Source organism: Lynx canadensis, chromosome E1 (assembly GCF_007474595.2).
Source record: "Lynx canadensis isolate LIC74 chromosome E1, mLynCan4.pri.v2, whole genome shotgun sequence".
NCBI classification, from domain to species: Eukaryota; Metazoa; Chordata; class Mammalia; order Carnivora; family Felidae; genus Lynx; species Lynx canadensis.
Genome location: NC_044316.2, coordinates 3,783,450 through 3,798,941, shown reverse-complemented (window position 1 = coordinate 3,798,941; position 15,492 = coordinate 3,783,450). Strand labels below are relative to the sequence as shown.

Below are 15,492 nucleotides of genomic sequence, written 5' to 3'. Positions count from 1 at the left end.
CCCCCGTTGATGGTGGGAAGGAAGAAGGAAAGGAGCCTGGGCTTTTGTTCACCTGCCCCCGCTTAAGATGTGAGCAGGTGCAGCCAAGGGGATTTCTCCGAGGCCTCCAAAGCCTGGGTGCGTCCCAGAGGCTCAGCTTGGGGGTGCTGGGGTTCCCCACCAGCTGCCCTGTCACGGAATGCCCTCAGTGTTACTGCTTCTCCTGGTTTCTGTCACATATTTGACATCGTCACCTAGTGCCAGGTATTGTTAAAGGTCCCACCCCCACTCCTAATTTTATTTATTTATTTTTTTTTAAATTTTAATTTTTTTTTTAACGTTTATTTTACTTTTGAGACAGAAACAGAGCATGAACGGGTGAGGGTCAGAGAGAGAGGGAGACACAGAATTGGAAGCAGGCTCCAGGCTCCGAGCCATCAGCCCAGAGCCCGACGCGGGGCTCGAACCCACAGACCGTGAGATTGTGACCTGGGCCGAAGTCGGACGCTCAACCGACGGAGCCACCCAGGCGCCCCCCCCCCCACTCCTAATTTTAAATTTCCATTACAGGGAGTGGAGGCGGTTAAACAAATGCCCTCAAGAAGGGCTGTTTATTCACTCCTGGTTTGTCCTAGCATTTGTCTTCAAATGTTACTGGCAGTATAAGCCAGAGGCACAGAAGTATAACGACTTCACAACTGCCACCTTCCGCTGTGAGCACAAAGAAAAAAAAAAAAAAGAAAATGAAAAAGCACCAGACTTATCCTGGAAACATGCAGCACGCGGTCTGCCTTAATATGGAATATAATTGGCAATGTCCTTGAGAGCGGGAAGAAGTGACGAGTATAATTGGAGTCAGATAGTGCGATGCGGTGTGTTTCTTACCACTTTTGATTCTGCCGGTTTTGTGTCACGCTTTACCTTGACCGTTGTTCCGCCCCGTGTCGGAATGGCACACGGTGTCCCAAATCCACGCACGGTGGACATACAGCCTCCTTCTCCGAACCCAAATGCAAACACTTAACCAGGAAGCGAAAGATCAGTCTCTCTCGAGAGGCCGGGACTGCCCGGAATCTGCAAGAGGCAGCCGGTCGTTTCTCGACCTGTGCTCGGAAACCTGTGTTTAATTTGCTGGTAAGAGACTCTGGTTGGGGGACTTCCCAGCTTGCGGGCTGCAGGGTGGGAATCCCCCTGGACTGCCTGCCCCTGGAAATCTGGGGAGTTCAGAGCAGCTGTGACACGGTGGGGCGAACCCACAGCGGCAGTATAAACCTTTGAAAAACTGATGTGGCAATGTGTTTCCAAGTCCACGCGGCCATCAGAACCCCAGGGTGTTAACGTAAGGAAATGAGACAAAAGGAAGAAAATGATAATGGAGGAAAGAATTCGTTGACTCATTATGTATAAATATAGAAACATTCTAAGTCCCTGACAGTGGGCTATTTTTAATGAATGTTTATTTAATGGAAGGAATATTTTGTAACCATTAGAAATTATAACTGTGAAGGGAGACTGTGTAGCAACATGAAAGATCATAAAAGAGCTCATGTTAATGGGGCAAAAGGCTTCTGTGTTGCAATTATATAAAAATATATGTTTATATCAAATCTGAGAAGAGAACACATAGAAGTGATTACCGGGGTGTTGGGACAACTTTTGTCTTTTTTTTTTTTTGGCCCCCCTGTCATTCATAAACTGCTGTTAAATAATTGTGTCACTCAAAAAAAAAAAATAGAGTTGGTTTTGTAAACAAACAAACAACACATCAGTAATCAGAAGAGGTTTAGCAACCCAATGAAAAACTTTGTGTTTGGTCTGAGATTAAAAACAAGAACCCTCTTGGGGCGCCCGGCCGGCTCAGTCAGAAGAGCATCCGGCCCTTGATCTCAGGGTCATGGGTACAAGCCCCACTCTGGGTGTAGAGGTTACTAAAAAAATAAATAAACTTAAAACAAAAAATCAACACCCTCAGCGTTGACTACTGATCTTGGCTGAGCTAATCTGCTACACACAAAGTCCTGATCTACCTCTCAGTTGTAAATATTTATAAAGTTTAAAAGGAATCTATCTAGAAACCCAGTTAGCCTTTAACGACTGACAAATGTTTAGTGTCAGACAAGGAGTATTTTACATTGACTTTGTTTTAGTGATGGAGGCTGATGACGCCTGAGTTTCGTATTACGTACTGCAGCATTAAAACATAATCATTAGTCACGATCTTGCGGTCCGTGAGTTCGAGCCCCGCGTCAGGCTCTGGGCTGATGGCTCGGAGCCTGGAGCCTCTTTCCGATTCTGTGTCTCCCTCTCTCTCTGCCCCTCCCCCGTTCATGCTCTGTCTCTCTCTGTCCCCAAAATAAATAAAAAAACGTTGAAAAAAAAAAAAACATAATCATTAGACTGTGATCAGTTGTGTGGACCAATCGCATTGTGCCAAGTAACGGTACGAAGCACATTACTGTGGAATATCCTGATAGGACACAGAGAGTGGGTGATAAAAACCATTCGCTTTGGGGCGCCTGGGTGGCTCCGTCGGTTAAGCATCCGACTTCGGCTCAGGTCACGATTTCACGGTTCATGGGGGCAAGCCCCGCGTCGGGCTCTGTGCTGACAGCTCAGACCTTGGAGCCTGCTTCGGATTCTGGGTCTCCCTCTCTCTCTGTCTGCTCCCCCCCAAAATAAATAAATAGACTTAAAAAAAAAAAAACCAAACCATATGCTTTTACATTTGCTCCAGTGTATAAGCCCATCTGGGTTCCGTGCTCACCTCACCAGACCAAAACCGAGGTGGCATGTCCAGCCCACACATGGCACTGTAGGATGAACACTATGCCCAAAGCGCCAAGATGTCACAAGATTTTGAAACTGCTTCCTCTCAGGATCTGTCAAAGTTTCCAGCTCAGCGTCTTTACCCCCAAAGAGAAGACTAAGGAGGGAGAGGAGAAGTGTCTTGTGGAAGAAGGAACACTGGTGTTGTGTTCTAGAAATAACTCTGGTGGACCGTGAAAGTGGGCAGGTGTTCGGCTCAATGGGTAGAACCTTATAATAATGAGAGTCACCCTCCAGCTCAGCCGTGGAAGTGATTTTTCTTGCGAGTTTCCATGTCACCAGTGGCTGGGAGCGTTCAGCAAAATGTTCATCAGCCTGCCCCTGTTGCCAGGGATGCTGGAGAAAAGGGGAGGAACCGCGGCACGGTCACATGACCTCTGCGGTCTGGCAGTTTTGTTGTTCTAAAGCATTCGCCCTGTCTTCCCAGAATGCACGCCTGCCTGCCTCCCTGGAAAATCTTAGGAGTATCTGAATATTGTAAACTTAATTTTTTTCTAGTTTACCTTTTTTTTAAGTGTATTTATTTATTTTGGGGGAGAGAGAGAGAGAATGAGCAGGAAAGGGGGAGAGAGAGAGAGAGGGAGACAGAGAATCCCAAGCAGTCTCTGACCCAGGGCTCGATCTCACAAACTCACTGTGAGATCATGACCTGAGCCACAATCAAGAGTCAGACACTCAACCAGCTGAACCACCCAGGCGCCCCTGGTTTGGTCCACATAGAACAAATCTGTTTGTCCTTCTGCCAATACTGTTGTCCTTCTGCCAACACTGTCCTGATTGCTATATATTTATAATAAATCTGGGATTTGGGTAGTATAGTACCTCCAACTTTTTTCCTTTTTTTTTTTTTTTTTGGCAAGATTATTTTGGCTATTCTAAACCATCTGCCTTTCCATGTACATTTTTTTTTATAATTTTTTTAACGTTTTATTTATTTTTGAGACAGGGAGAGACAGAGCATTAACAGGGGAGGGTCAGAGAGAGAGAGACACAGAATATGAAGCAGGCTCCAGGCTCTGAGCTGTCAGCACAGAGCCCGACGCGGGGCTCGAACTCACGGACCGCGAGATCGTGACCTGAGCCGAAGTCGGCCGCCTAACCAACTGAGCCACCCAGGCGCCCCTCCATGTACATTTTAAAATTAGCTTGCCAGTGTTATTTTTTTTATGCTAGGATTTTTTTAAATTAATGAATGAATTAATGAATTTTTTATTTCAATTCCAGCGTGGTTCATAGTGTAATATTAGTTTCAGGGGTACAGGGTAAGTCGTTCAACACTTGCACACATCACCCAGCGCTGGGCACAGCCAGTGCCCTCCTTGATCCCCATCGCCTGTTTCACCCATCCCCCACCCCCACCTCCCCTCTGGGAACCATCAGTTTGTTCTCTGCAGTCAAGAGAGTTTCTTGGCTTCTCTCTCTTTTTTTTTTTCCTTTGTTCATTTTTTTTGTTTCTTAAATTCCACATGTGAATGAAAAACCTGCCAGGATTTTGAGTGGGGCTACACTGAGTCTATAGATCAGTTGAGAGACAGCAGGTGTCTTTAAAACATGGAGTCTTTTCAGTCCGCGAATGCAGTACAGCACTCCCGTCTCTTTAATTTCTCAACCAGCTCTCAACCAGCGGTGGTTTACGGTTTTCAGTGTACAAGGCTTGCACGTCTTTTGTTAGATTTATTTCTAAGTGTCGCTGGGTGGACAGGGGAGACCCAGGGCCCCGGGGGCCACAACCCAGCCCATCCCAAAGGTGTTGCTGGAGGTTCTTGGTCTTGTTACGAGAAGGAATTCAAGGACAGACATGCAACACAGGCAAGTGACTTAAGCAGGAAAGCTTATTAAAATGAAAAACACACTCTTGAGATGTGAGAGTAGATGAGCCCTGGGGATTGGGTTTCTATTTTTTACTGACAGTTGGGTTTAAAAAATTTTTTTTAATGTTTATTTTTTTTGAGACAGAGAGAGAAAGAGAGAGAGACAGAGCATGAGTGGGGGAGGGGCTGAGACAGAGAGGGAGACACAGAACCCAAAGCAGGCTCCAGGCTCTGAGCTGTCAGCACAGAGCCCAACATGGGTCTCGAACCCACAAACCGTGAGATCATGACCTGTGCTGAAGTCGGACGCTGAACCGACTGAGCCACCCAGGAGCCCCTCCCTCTGTTTTTTTTGTTTAAATCTCTATATATTGATGTATGGCTTTCTTTCTTTCTTTTTTTTTTTTTATGATTGCTTTAGAGATATGTTGTTTGATATAGTAGTCACCACCCACAAGTGGCTTTAAATTTGAGTTTTAACTAGTTAAAATATGAAAAAAATCAAAATGCGTCCCTGGCTATAGTGTGGAGGGTGGAACGAGAAGATGCAGAACTAGAAACAGGAAGATAAGTTTGGACATTGTTCGAGAAACACTGGCACAACTTTGTGAGATATTAGTAGCAGAGTTTAAGAGAAAGCATGAGATTGAGAGAACCCCGGGAGGCAGGGTCAAGTCGAGTGGCTTCAAGTGGCATGACCGGGGGAGGGGGAGGCCGAGTGACTGAAGATTTCTAGCGTGGGCCAGCAGGCGAACGTTGGTGCCATGGATGGGGACAGGGAATGTCGGAGGCGGGGTCAGGCGTAGGGGAAGATGAACAGTTTAGTTTAGAGATCCTGAGACTCAGATATTTGTAGGAATTTCGAGGTACGGATAAACAGTAGGCACTTGGCTGCCTGGGTCAAGAATTTTGGGGAGCTATATACAGCAGAGATTTTCAGGTTTTTAATTTACATATTGAGGAAACTGAAAGGTACATAAAATCACCATGGTAGTGTTACAGCGTAAAAATATACAGAAGGGTGGGACTGCGGGCATTTAAGAGGCAGAAGACACTACGCAGAGCTTGGAGACGGGAGGAAAACTGGAAAACTGTCACTGACTGGAGAGTCACAAGTGCACTGTTGGGGCGCCTGGGTGGCTCAGTTGGTTGAGTGTCCAGCTCTTGGTTTCGGCTCAGGTCATGATCTCACGGTTCACGAGTCGGAGTCCCACGTCAGGCTCTGCACTGTGCACACAGCGTATAAGGACAGTGCAGACCCTGCTTGGGATTCTCTCTCTCCCTCTGTCTTTGCCCCTTCCCCCGTCCCAAATAAATAAATAAACTTAAAAACAAAATGAACACAAAAACCCTCGAATGCACTGTTAAATGGTAGCGAAAAGTTTTCCGGGCAGCCCGTATACAGATACCATTTGACAGTTTTGGCCTAGATCTGCTGGCCTAAGAGACAGAAAAGTACTTTGAAATTCTGTCTTTTAGACTCCATCCATTCATTGCCTCCATCGCTTTGTGTTTATTTTATCTGGCTGTGTACTAGACATTCCACTGGGCATCACGGGTAGAGCAATGAAGGAAAGTGAGCCTCTCTGTCCTATTCTTCCCACCAAAGAAAGGCAGGCAAGCAAGTAATTAGAATACGAAACACACGGGTCTGCAAGGAAATGGAGGTTGTCCCAAGGGCTGCAGGAGCCCAGGAGGAGCGGCCGCCTCTTCCGTGCCTTCCACGTGCTGTTTCTTTCCGCGAGCACTGCTGTCTTCCTGCTTCTTTACGCCCACGGCCTTTAAAACTCAGCTCCAGGGGCACCTACCTGGGTGGCTCAGTCAGTTGAGCGACCCACCCTTGATTTCGACTCAGGTCATAATCTCCCAGTTCACAAGATCAAGCCCTGTGTTGGACTCTGTGCTGACCCTGTGGAGCCTCCTTGAGTTTCTCTCTCTCCTTCTTTCTCTGCCCCTCCCCTGCCCACGCTGGCTCTCTTCTCTCTCTCTCTCTCTCTCAAAATGGATAAGTAAACAAACAAAAATTAAAACACAGCTCCAGCATCATTCTGAAAACTTTCTTTGATTACCTTGTTTTATTTAATTCTTTAACAGAAGCAGTGACTCATATTGGACAATGGATCTCTAAAGCACTCACTTAAAAGAAAGAAAAAAAAAGAGGAAGGGAGGGAAAGAGGGAAGAAAGGGAACCAAAATTGAAAAAGTACTATGTGGGGGGCCTGGGTGGCTCAGTTGGTTAAGCGTCTGATTTCGGCTCAGGTCATGATCTCACGGTTTGTGGGTTCAAGCCCCATGTTGGGCTCTGTGCTGACAGCTCAGAGCCTGGAGCCTGCTTCCGATTCTGTGTCTCCCTCTCTCTGCCCCTCCCCTACTCATGCTCTGTCTCTCAAAAATAAATAAATGTAAAAAAAAAATTAAAAAAAAGAAAAAAGTACTATGTACTCATTAGAGGAAATTCAAACAATACAGAAAACACAAGGAAGCTCACCCAGGATCCCACCACCTAGAAATAGTCATCCTTCCCATCATCCAGATATATCCTTGTAGGTTTGTCCATATGAAAGGGCAGCTAGAAGTAATTTTGCATCATTAGGATTATGCTATATGTCCTATTTTAAGTGTTACTAAGAGCTTAATTTCACTTTAAGGAGATTACCATAGTCAACTCTAATAATTCAATCTTAAAAGAAGACAATTAGCGTAAAAAAAAACTCAACTTCAGGTAGAGGATTCTTTACAAGAGATGGTAATTACTAAAAGATCTAAGGTTAACAAAAAAAATTACCTAAAGCACTGAAGCTTTGGTGATTTTGAAAAGCCATAGGTCTATGTTTTGCTTTTCCGCAGCTTGATGGGACTCCGCTGTGCATGGTGGGGAAATCAACACCTTCAAATTCTTTCCACCTTTCTCCCACCACGCAGCCTCCCAACTGCTTCCTGATTTTGGTTATAATTACATCGTCGCTGTTTACAACATTTATCTACCTTTTTGTAATGTAATCCCTGTATCTGCTGATTCCCAACTCAGTATTTAGATGGCTCCAGCTGTCTCCACCATCTCTTAGGTCATGGTCTCTGGCTTCTTCTATCCTAGAGTTTTTTATTTCTTTTCACCCCTTGGTTGGCCAGATTTCGTCATCAAGCAGTTTTCTCGAGAAGGACCCTGTCCTACTCTTCCCACCAAAGAAAGCATGCAAGAAAATAATTAGAATACAAACATAAGAAACAAGAAGTGATCTCCTGTAGTCCATCTGCCATAAAGCTGGCATGACAGTGTGGCTGGGCGTAACTTTGCTGGGTCCTGCTTTTCTTCCCCGGAACTTCTGACATTCCTCCTCTGTGTTCCAGACTTGCATTCAATCGGTTTTTCCCTTTGCTACGACTCCCACAGCCCTACACCACCACCACCACCTCTTATAAATCAGGATTGCAGTTTCCAAAGAACACACATGAGCTCTTTACCTTTCCCCTCACTGCACGCGAGAGAATTATCAGTAGGGACTAGGCTGGCCTCCGCTGTGATACTTTGATGTGAGCCTGGGTGTTTCTAGAGTCTTAACCATGCATCTCTGCCTTCCTTTCTAGAGATAATTGATGACCTCGCCAACCTGGTGGAGAACACAGACGGGAAACTCCGCACGGAGACCAGGCGTATGAACATAGTGGACAGAAAGTCAACGTCTTGCGGTAAGGGATCTCTACACTTACCGTTCTGCCTCCCATCATCACTTGTGCATGGACTCTGCTTTCAGTTGCCTGCGTTTCCACAGGGATTTGGTTGCTCTTCTGTTGCAGACAATCCCTTTTGATGAAGCATTGAAATCGCTAAGAGAGCCCCAAATCTTGTGAAAATGAAGGATTACGAGCGTAGGAGAAGTATAATGCACTGTTAATTTTTTTTTTTTAATTTAAAATAGGATCTGTCTCTGTATGCTTACAGAGAAAACCAGTTTGGGAAATCGTGTGACAGTAGGCAGGTCGCTGCTGGTAGATGATCGCAGGTGTTGAAGGCGATCTTGCTTACTTTGTGCCTTTTTTCTACTTGGAAGCTTCATGGTTGAAGCTTGAACTCCAGAGCGGTTAAGAGCCCAGGTTCTGAAGTCTGGTGGAGTTCGCATCCTATATTCAGTGATGTTAGTCTTTGGCAGTCACTTTACTGCTTGATACCTTGTGCATAAAATGGGGCTATCTGTGCCAAGACAAGAATCACTTGGCGTGGCTCTCGAAACACTGACCCGTTGGCCCTGCCCTAGAGATTCTGATTAAGTAGGGCTGGAATGGATGTTCATTATTTGACAAGGACGGCAGGCAATTCGGACATAGGTACTTACCATTCACCCAAAGCTCCAATGCCGATTTTTGTGAGGTTTGAATTCCGTGTTGCCTGTGCGTGGTGCTTCGCCCAAAGGTAAGTGATGATAAACGGTAGTGACAGTGGTACTGACCAAAGCGACAGTTACCGGGTGCTTCCTCCCACAAAGGTGCACCAGGTTTATAAAGCTAATACCTTTATTGGAAACAAAAGTATAATAGCACTCAGAACACTGGTGATCAGAGCACACGCTTTGCCTCTTAGCCCTTTGAATGTGAAAAATACAGTGGATCCCTCTGATCCGTACCCAGTTTCAGAACGAGGATCCTCTGTGCAAAGGTCACTGGAGATGTGTAGCTTGAGAAGCATTACCTTCTTTACCTGGTGTGCTGGTTTGACAGATGTCTAGAACAACAGGGTGACTGAGGAGGTAGCTAAGGCCTCTGGAACCTCAGGAAGTAGAAGTCTGAGGGACCTCCCTGCTCCCCTGTGATCACGTGCCTGCATTCCCCAGCCCCGGAATTCTCATCCACCAGATAGCAGACACCCTGTGCCTCTGCATCCTGCAAAAGCAACACATCCTTGCTTTTCACTTTACCAACCTTCTCACGTGACCTTGCTCCACGGGGACTTCGTTCGGTGCTAGATCCTGAAACTTCGGAGACAGGGAGATGCGGGCTTACTCCCACCTCCAACTCCAACTGCCTTGATCTCTGTAGGAACTTAGTCTTGCTGAGCCTCACTTCCCCCACGTGTAAAAGAGTGGATAACCTGGTTATCAACATTAAACCGTGTAGAACAGGTGAAGTGTCTAACGCTGGCCGTCTTCCCTGACTGTCCATATTTACGCGGAGAGGCCCTGCAGTGGGGTGGTTAAGAGTGGGGGCCCTAGAGCCTGGACTTGCCTCCCAGCGGCACCCCTCACCGACTATGCGACCTTGGAGAAGCCCAAGCTCCCCTTTGCCTCGGTTTTCCCATCTTTGAAATGGGAATGCTAATGGTAAACACCCGACAGGGTTGTTGTAAGGAATAAATGAATTAATATAGATAAAGATAAAGATACAGGTTTAGTTACAGATGATATAGATGTAGATATATACACAGAGACAGATTTGTAGCACTTAGTGCGGTATTGGCACATAGTAAGCTGTGAGCAAGGATTAGCTCTCATCTCTGTGCTTTTAAAGTAGGAACAGTCGTCCCGATTCAGGGACAGCTTTCTTGAAGCCTCTTTTACGTGCAAAGCAGTCATGTTGCTGTTAGTTTGGAATGACCGTGTATATGGATGTGTGGGTAAGCTTTTTGTATTTGCAACGCAGTGGCCCTCGGCACGTGTTACTCATGAAGTCACAGCGAGGAATGTTACTTCTGCTGCCAGTTTCTTATTTTATGGTATTGCTTGGTGTTGGTGTTTACACCCAGAAATGTGCATCAAATCATCTGACTTGAACTCTAAGTATCTCTTTTTAATAGAAGAAATTTAGAAACTCCCACAATTACTAAAATACATGCTTCTAAAACTTGGTATTTTAAAAACAAGTTAACTGTAAATTTGTCTCGTGCCATTTATATTTAGTTATACATAATCTGTAGTAGAATTACTGTTGGCTCTTGAACAGTGCAGAGGTCAGGGATGTTGACCCCCCCTGTGCAGGCAGAAATCTACATATACATTTTTTTTTAAGTTTGTTTATTTTTGAAGGAGTCAGAGAGCGTAAGCAGGGAAGGGGCAGAGAGAGCAGGGGACTGAGGATGCGAAGCGGGCTCTGTGCTGACGGCAGAGAGCCTGACACAGGGCTCGATCTCGCACACGGTGAGATCATGACCTGAGCCGGAGTCAGATGCTTAACTGACTGAGCCACCCAGGTGCCCCCTGCGTATCACGTTTGACTCCCCCCAAAACTTAACTACTAATAGCCTGCTGTTGACCTGGAGCCTTCCTGATACCATAAACAGTTAACACATATTTTGTACCTTACATGTATTTTGTGCTCCTTTCTTACAATAAAGTACGCCGGAGAAGAGATGTTAAACTCATAAGGATGAGAAAGCACATTTACAGTCCTGCACTGTATTTTTGACAAAAATCCATGCATAAGTCAATTTGCACAGTTCAAACCTGTGTTGGGTCAACCGTATATGTAGGGACTCAGAAGGGAGAAGTCCAGTAATACAGCATTGTTAAATAGACATTTCTTTATTCTTTTGGTGGAACTACTCTAAAGAGAATTCTTTCTCTTATCCCATCAATTTTTTGCCCCTAATCTTTTCTAGGCAGTGTCCTAAGTATTGTCGATCCACACCCAAATAACTAACCTTATAGTATTTCCAATGCCTGATACCTTTAAAGGAAAATTATTGCATTTACATTTTTTACAGGGAAATCTATCGTTGCATCTCTGTTTGTTGGCAAGCAGCACTAGTTTTTGCATGTTGATCGAGGTTTATCCCGTGGCCTCCAAAGCTCTAGAGAGGCCAGACTGGTTTAATGACCCCTGCAATTAACTTCTGAGTCTCCCACTGATCAATATGAAGCCTGTGAAATTACGACACCCTGTGGAATTTACTGAGTGGCTCTAGCAGCCCTCGCCCAAACTAACCTAACTTAAAATATCATGGTAAAAGGTACATGACACAAAATTTGCCTTCGTAACCATTTTTAAGCGTGCAGCTCCGTGGCTTTAAGTACATTCATGTTGTCCTGAAACTGTCTCCAACGTCTGTCTCCAGAACTTTTTCATCTTTCCCAACTGTGACCCTGCCACCATTCGACACTAGCTCCCCATTCTTCTCCAGCCGGCCCCCATCAGCTGCCATTCTACTTTCTTTTTCTATGAATTGGATGCCACCAGGTATCTCACTTGACTAAATTCATACAGTATTTGTCCTTTTGTGTCCGGCTTATTTCACTCAGCATAATGTCTTCAGGAGTCCTCTATGCTCTAGTGTGTGTCACAAATTCCTTCCTTTTTTAGGCTGAATAATATTGCTGTGTGTGTGTGTGTGTGTGTGTGTGTGTGTGTGTGTAGATGTGTGTGTGTAGATGTATATATGTGTATTTGTACATATACATACATATACACACCACATTTTACCTGTTAGTGTTTATCTGTTTATCTGTCCGTGGACTTTTTGGCTAATGTGGTGAATGAGGTCACTATGAACAGGTGTACAAGCATCGATTCAAGTCCTGCTCAGAAGTCACATTGCTGAATCAAATAGTAATTCAGCGTTTAATTTTTTAAGGGACCACCATATTAACCTGTCCTTTTGTTTTGCTTCCAGTCCTTAAACTCTTAGTACTTTCTAGTAGTTTGATTATTTTCCTGATAAAGCCCATTTGTGGGCAGGAGTCAGGGACTTCTGTAGCCTGAGAGGGGCAGGCAAGTGGGGTAGAAGTTACAGCCCTGGACCCACCCCAGTTGAAGAGTGTAGTAGGGGACCCTTCCCCCAATGAAGTGGGTCCCCAGAGAGATATACCCTTAGGGTAAAAGTGAACCAGAAGTAAGGTGCCCTTGGCACTGAAAAGACTGAGAAGGACAAGGACAAAACCATAGTTCTGACAAGTTGTGGGCATGGAAAGGAATTACGTCATGGGCATCTATACTCAGGATGGGCCGGAAACCCCATACTCTGCATTTGGTTTGGGGCAGATTCATGTGCTAGAGTGACAGGTGCCTGGTGAAAACAATGAAACGCCTGTCTGGAGGAGGGTGTATTTATCAGGTCTCTAAGAATCAGCCAAACCAAATTTTCAGGGCGGTGACCAGCACGCAGTCAAAGATAACCTAGCAGACATGGAAACAACACAGCATGAGCCAGAACCAGCAACAGACCACAGAAATCAATCTGCACTGACTCTCAGTATTAGAATTATCAGGCACAGATGGTAAAATTAACTATGCTTATTATATTTAAAGAAAGAAATGACAGGCTTGAAAGGATCTTCAGAAAATAGGAAACTATAAAAAGTAACAGAAAATTTGAAAAGGGACCAAAATCTAGCTCCTAGGAAAAAAATAAAATAAAAACCTGAAATTCAAAACCCAGCGGACATATTTGGTAGCATAGAAGCAGAGAGAATCAACCAGGGGATGGGTACAAAAAAAGTAAACCATATTGCCTTTATGTAAGCTTTAGCTAGCATTTACAAGAGGATATCCAGATGCTACGGAGGTTACGTTAGGATCTTTGTAAGAAAGGTTTGGGGCGCCTGGGTGACTCATTTGGTTAAGCACCCGACTCTTTGATTTCAGCTCAGGTCCTGATCCAAGGGTCATGGGATCGAGCCCCACATCAGGCTCCACGCTCAGCAAGGAGATTCTCTCTCCCTCCCTCTGCCCTTCTCCTGCTCACACTCTCTCTCTAAGAAAGAGAAAGAGAGAGAAAGAAAAAAAGAAAAGAAAAAAGAAAGAGGGGAGGGAGGAAGGAAGGAGGGAGGGAGGGAGGGAGGAAGGAAGGAAGAAAGAAAGGTTTGGTGGGGGGCGGGGGGGGGGGGTGAGGGATTGTTCCAGGTGCCTGGGACATATAGCAAAGAGTTGATCCCCTGCACTTCCCACATGCAAGGCTCGATTGATCGTTTCCACATAAGCAGACATGCACATGAAGCTTCAGGCGGGTGTGTTTTAACTGTGGGGTAGGGAGTTAAGTGAGTCCCTCAAGTGTCCCTGGGTTACTGTTCACATGGCACTCCATTTGTTTAACTCTGGGGACTCGAGCGAGCTGAGGGTGGCGGCCAGCACATCATCATTTTGAGTGCAGAAGGTTGTGAACCGTGAAACGGTCTTTTGTTTCCCTACCCTTAGTGTGTCTTCCTTGCCCATCTGATACATATATAAGTCATAGATGCTTCCGCAGTGAGGAAATTTCCAGTTCTTCATCCAGACCGAATTGCCAGGGGGCCACACAGAAGGGCCTGGTGATGAATTTGTCTGTGTGCTTGTTAACAAAGGATTCAAGCACCTCTTTGTGAACCTTTCACTCAGGAGCCCGGGCTGTAAAAATTTTACTGAGATCTTTGTGTGGCTCTTCCTCCCTTTCCTTGCCCCTCCCCCCGCCCCCCCAAATCGCGTCCAGTCGAAAGCAATACTGTCTTTTTCCCGCCTCCAAACACAAATCAGCCTGGTGTTTTCCACCGGTACCTACATGTACTTTCCGATCTGTTACTTGTATCAGGACGTCTCCACGAAAGCAAGATCTTTGTGATCGCGGTTAAATATTCAGAGTGCCTCGTCCTCATTAGAATTCAAAATAGAGCCTCGTCTGAGTCTGACGGACAGAGCCAATTGTGAGAGGCCAGACTGAGTGTTCTGAATGACTTGGGCTGAGGGGCTCGGTTGCTTCTCAGCATATTGACTATTACGTAATGTTGTGCAAGCACACCGATTGTGATTTGAGCAGCATTTCGGCGACGCGGTGAGCAATCAGCCCAGCCGACCCTGCGATAGCACCGTCCCAGCCCGGACCCCTTGGGGGTTACCCTTCCGCGTTTGGGAGCCTGCTGGTCTTAGGGAAGCCACAGCATGGGTGTGGAGCCACAGCTGGGTCACAGCGTGGGCTTGGCCGCTTAGGCCCCGGGGTGACTCAGAGGGCATGCCCTCTGTGAGGCCCCGCTTCCTTCTTTATGAAACAAGGGGAATAATGACCAGTCTGCATGGCTGTTGTGCAGACGGAGTGAGAGGCAGCGGGGCGGCGTCGGGACTGGTTGTAGTGCCTCCTCAGTGGACGCCAGCGCCGCGAAAGTGCGGGTTTCGAGCGGTGGCCGAGAGCCGCCTTCGTGAACTAAGACTCAGAGGAGGCCGGTGCGCAGAAGGGCTTTTAAGGAGAACAGTGATGGCCTGAGTAAGTTGGGCAGCGATGTTCTGAAGCTAGGTTTTTATGTCCTCACTGGATGAGAAAGAGTTGCTTTCTCTCAAATAAACTGAAATTTGTGATCTTGTGGTGGAAGCCATTCCCGGGCACGAGTCGGTAGGTGCCACTCGTAGTGGGGCGCGGAAGGCGCCGCCGTCCCTTTGGGTGGCGTGAACGTACTTTTTCTTCCGTTAGCTCTTCGGAAGCTAACACAACGTAGGTAGAAAACTGAGTTCTGAGTTGTCTGGTTTATTTAACCGACCTCGGAGACAATGTAATCTCCCAAGGAATGGTCTTTAAAACCCTACCGCAAACACAGATAATTAGAGATCTGATTACGGAGCTTTTCTTTCTCTCGCTGCTTCTCAAGAATACTCTTCCGGCCTTTCTCCTGCTTCTTTCTTTTATCCTCCTCCTTTGGGATAATCCAGTTAAATTCTTGAGCCTCCCGTCTTCTTGACACACACGTGTGACCGTGTCTGTACCCCAATGTCTCTTTCGCTCAGTGCCCATGGAGAAATGCCAGCTCCTCCGCTAAGGGATGTCAGCCTTCAAAGCCCCCTGGGGGGGGCAGCTGGGTGGCTCCGTTGGTTTCTGCTCAGGTCATGGATCTCACAGTTTCGTGAGTTCAAGCCACGCGTCGGGCTCCAGGCAGACAGCGCGGAGCCTGCTTGGGATTTCTTGGTCTCCCTCTTTCTTTGCCCCTCCCCCGTT

General features: G+C 46.2%; 1 protein-coding gene across 2 annotated transcripts in view; it reads left to right on the top strand.

Annotated features, from left to right (window-relative positions):
• The window catches only part of STX8 (syntaxin 8), a 251,648-nt gene that overhangs the window by 142,183 nt on the left and 93,973 nt on the right, over window positions 1-15,492 (top strand). For both annotated transcript variants that reach the window (XM_030296686.2, XM_030296687.2), the window contains exon 7: window positions 8,202-8,303. In XM_030296686.2, coding sequence (XP_030152546.1) covers window positions 8,202-8,303 — 102 coding nt within the window. The remainder of the gene's footprint in view (window positions 1-8,201; window positions 8,304-15,492) is intronic.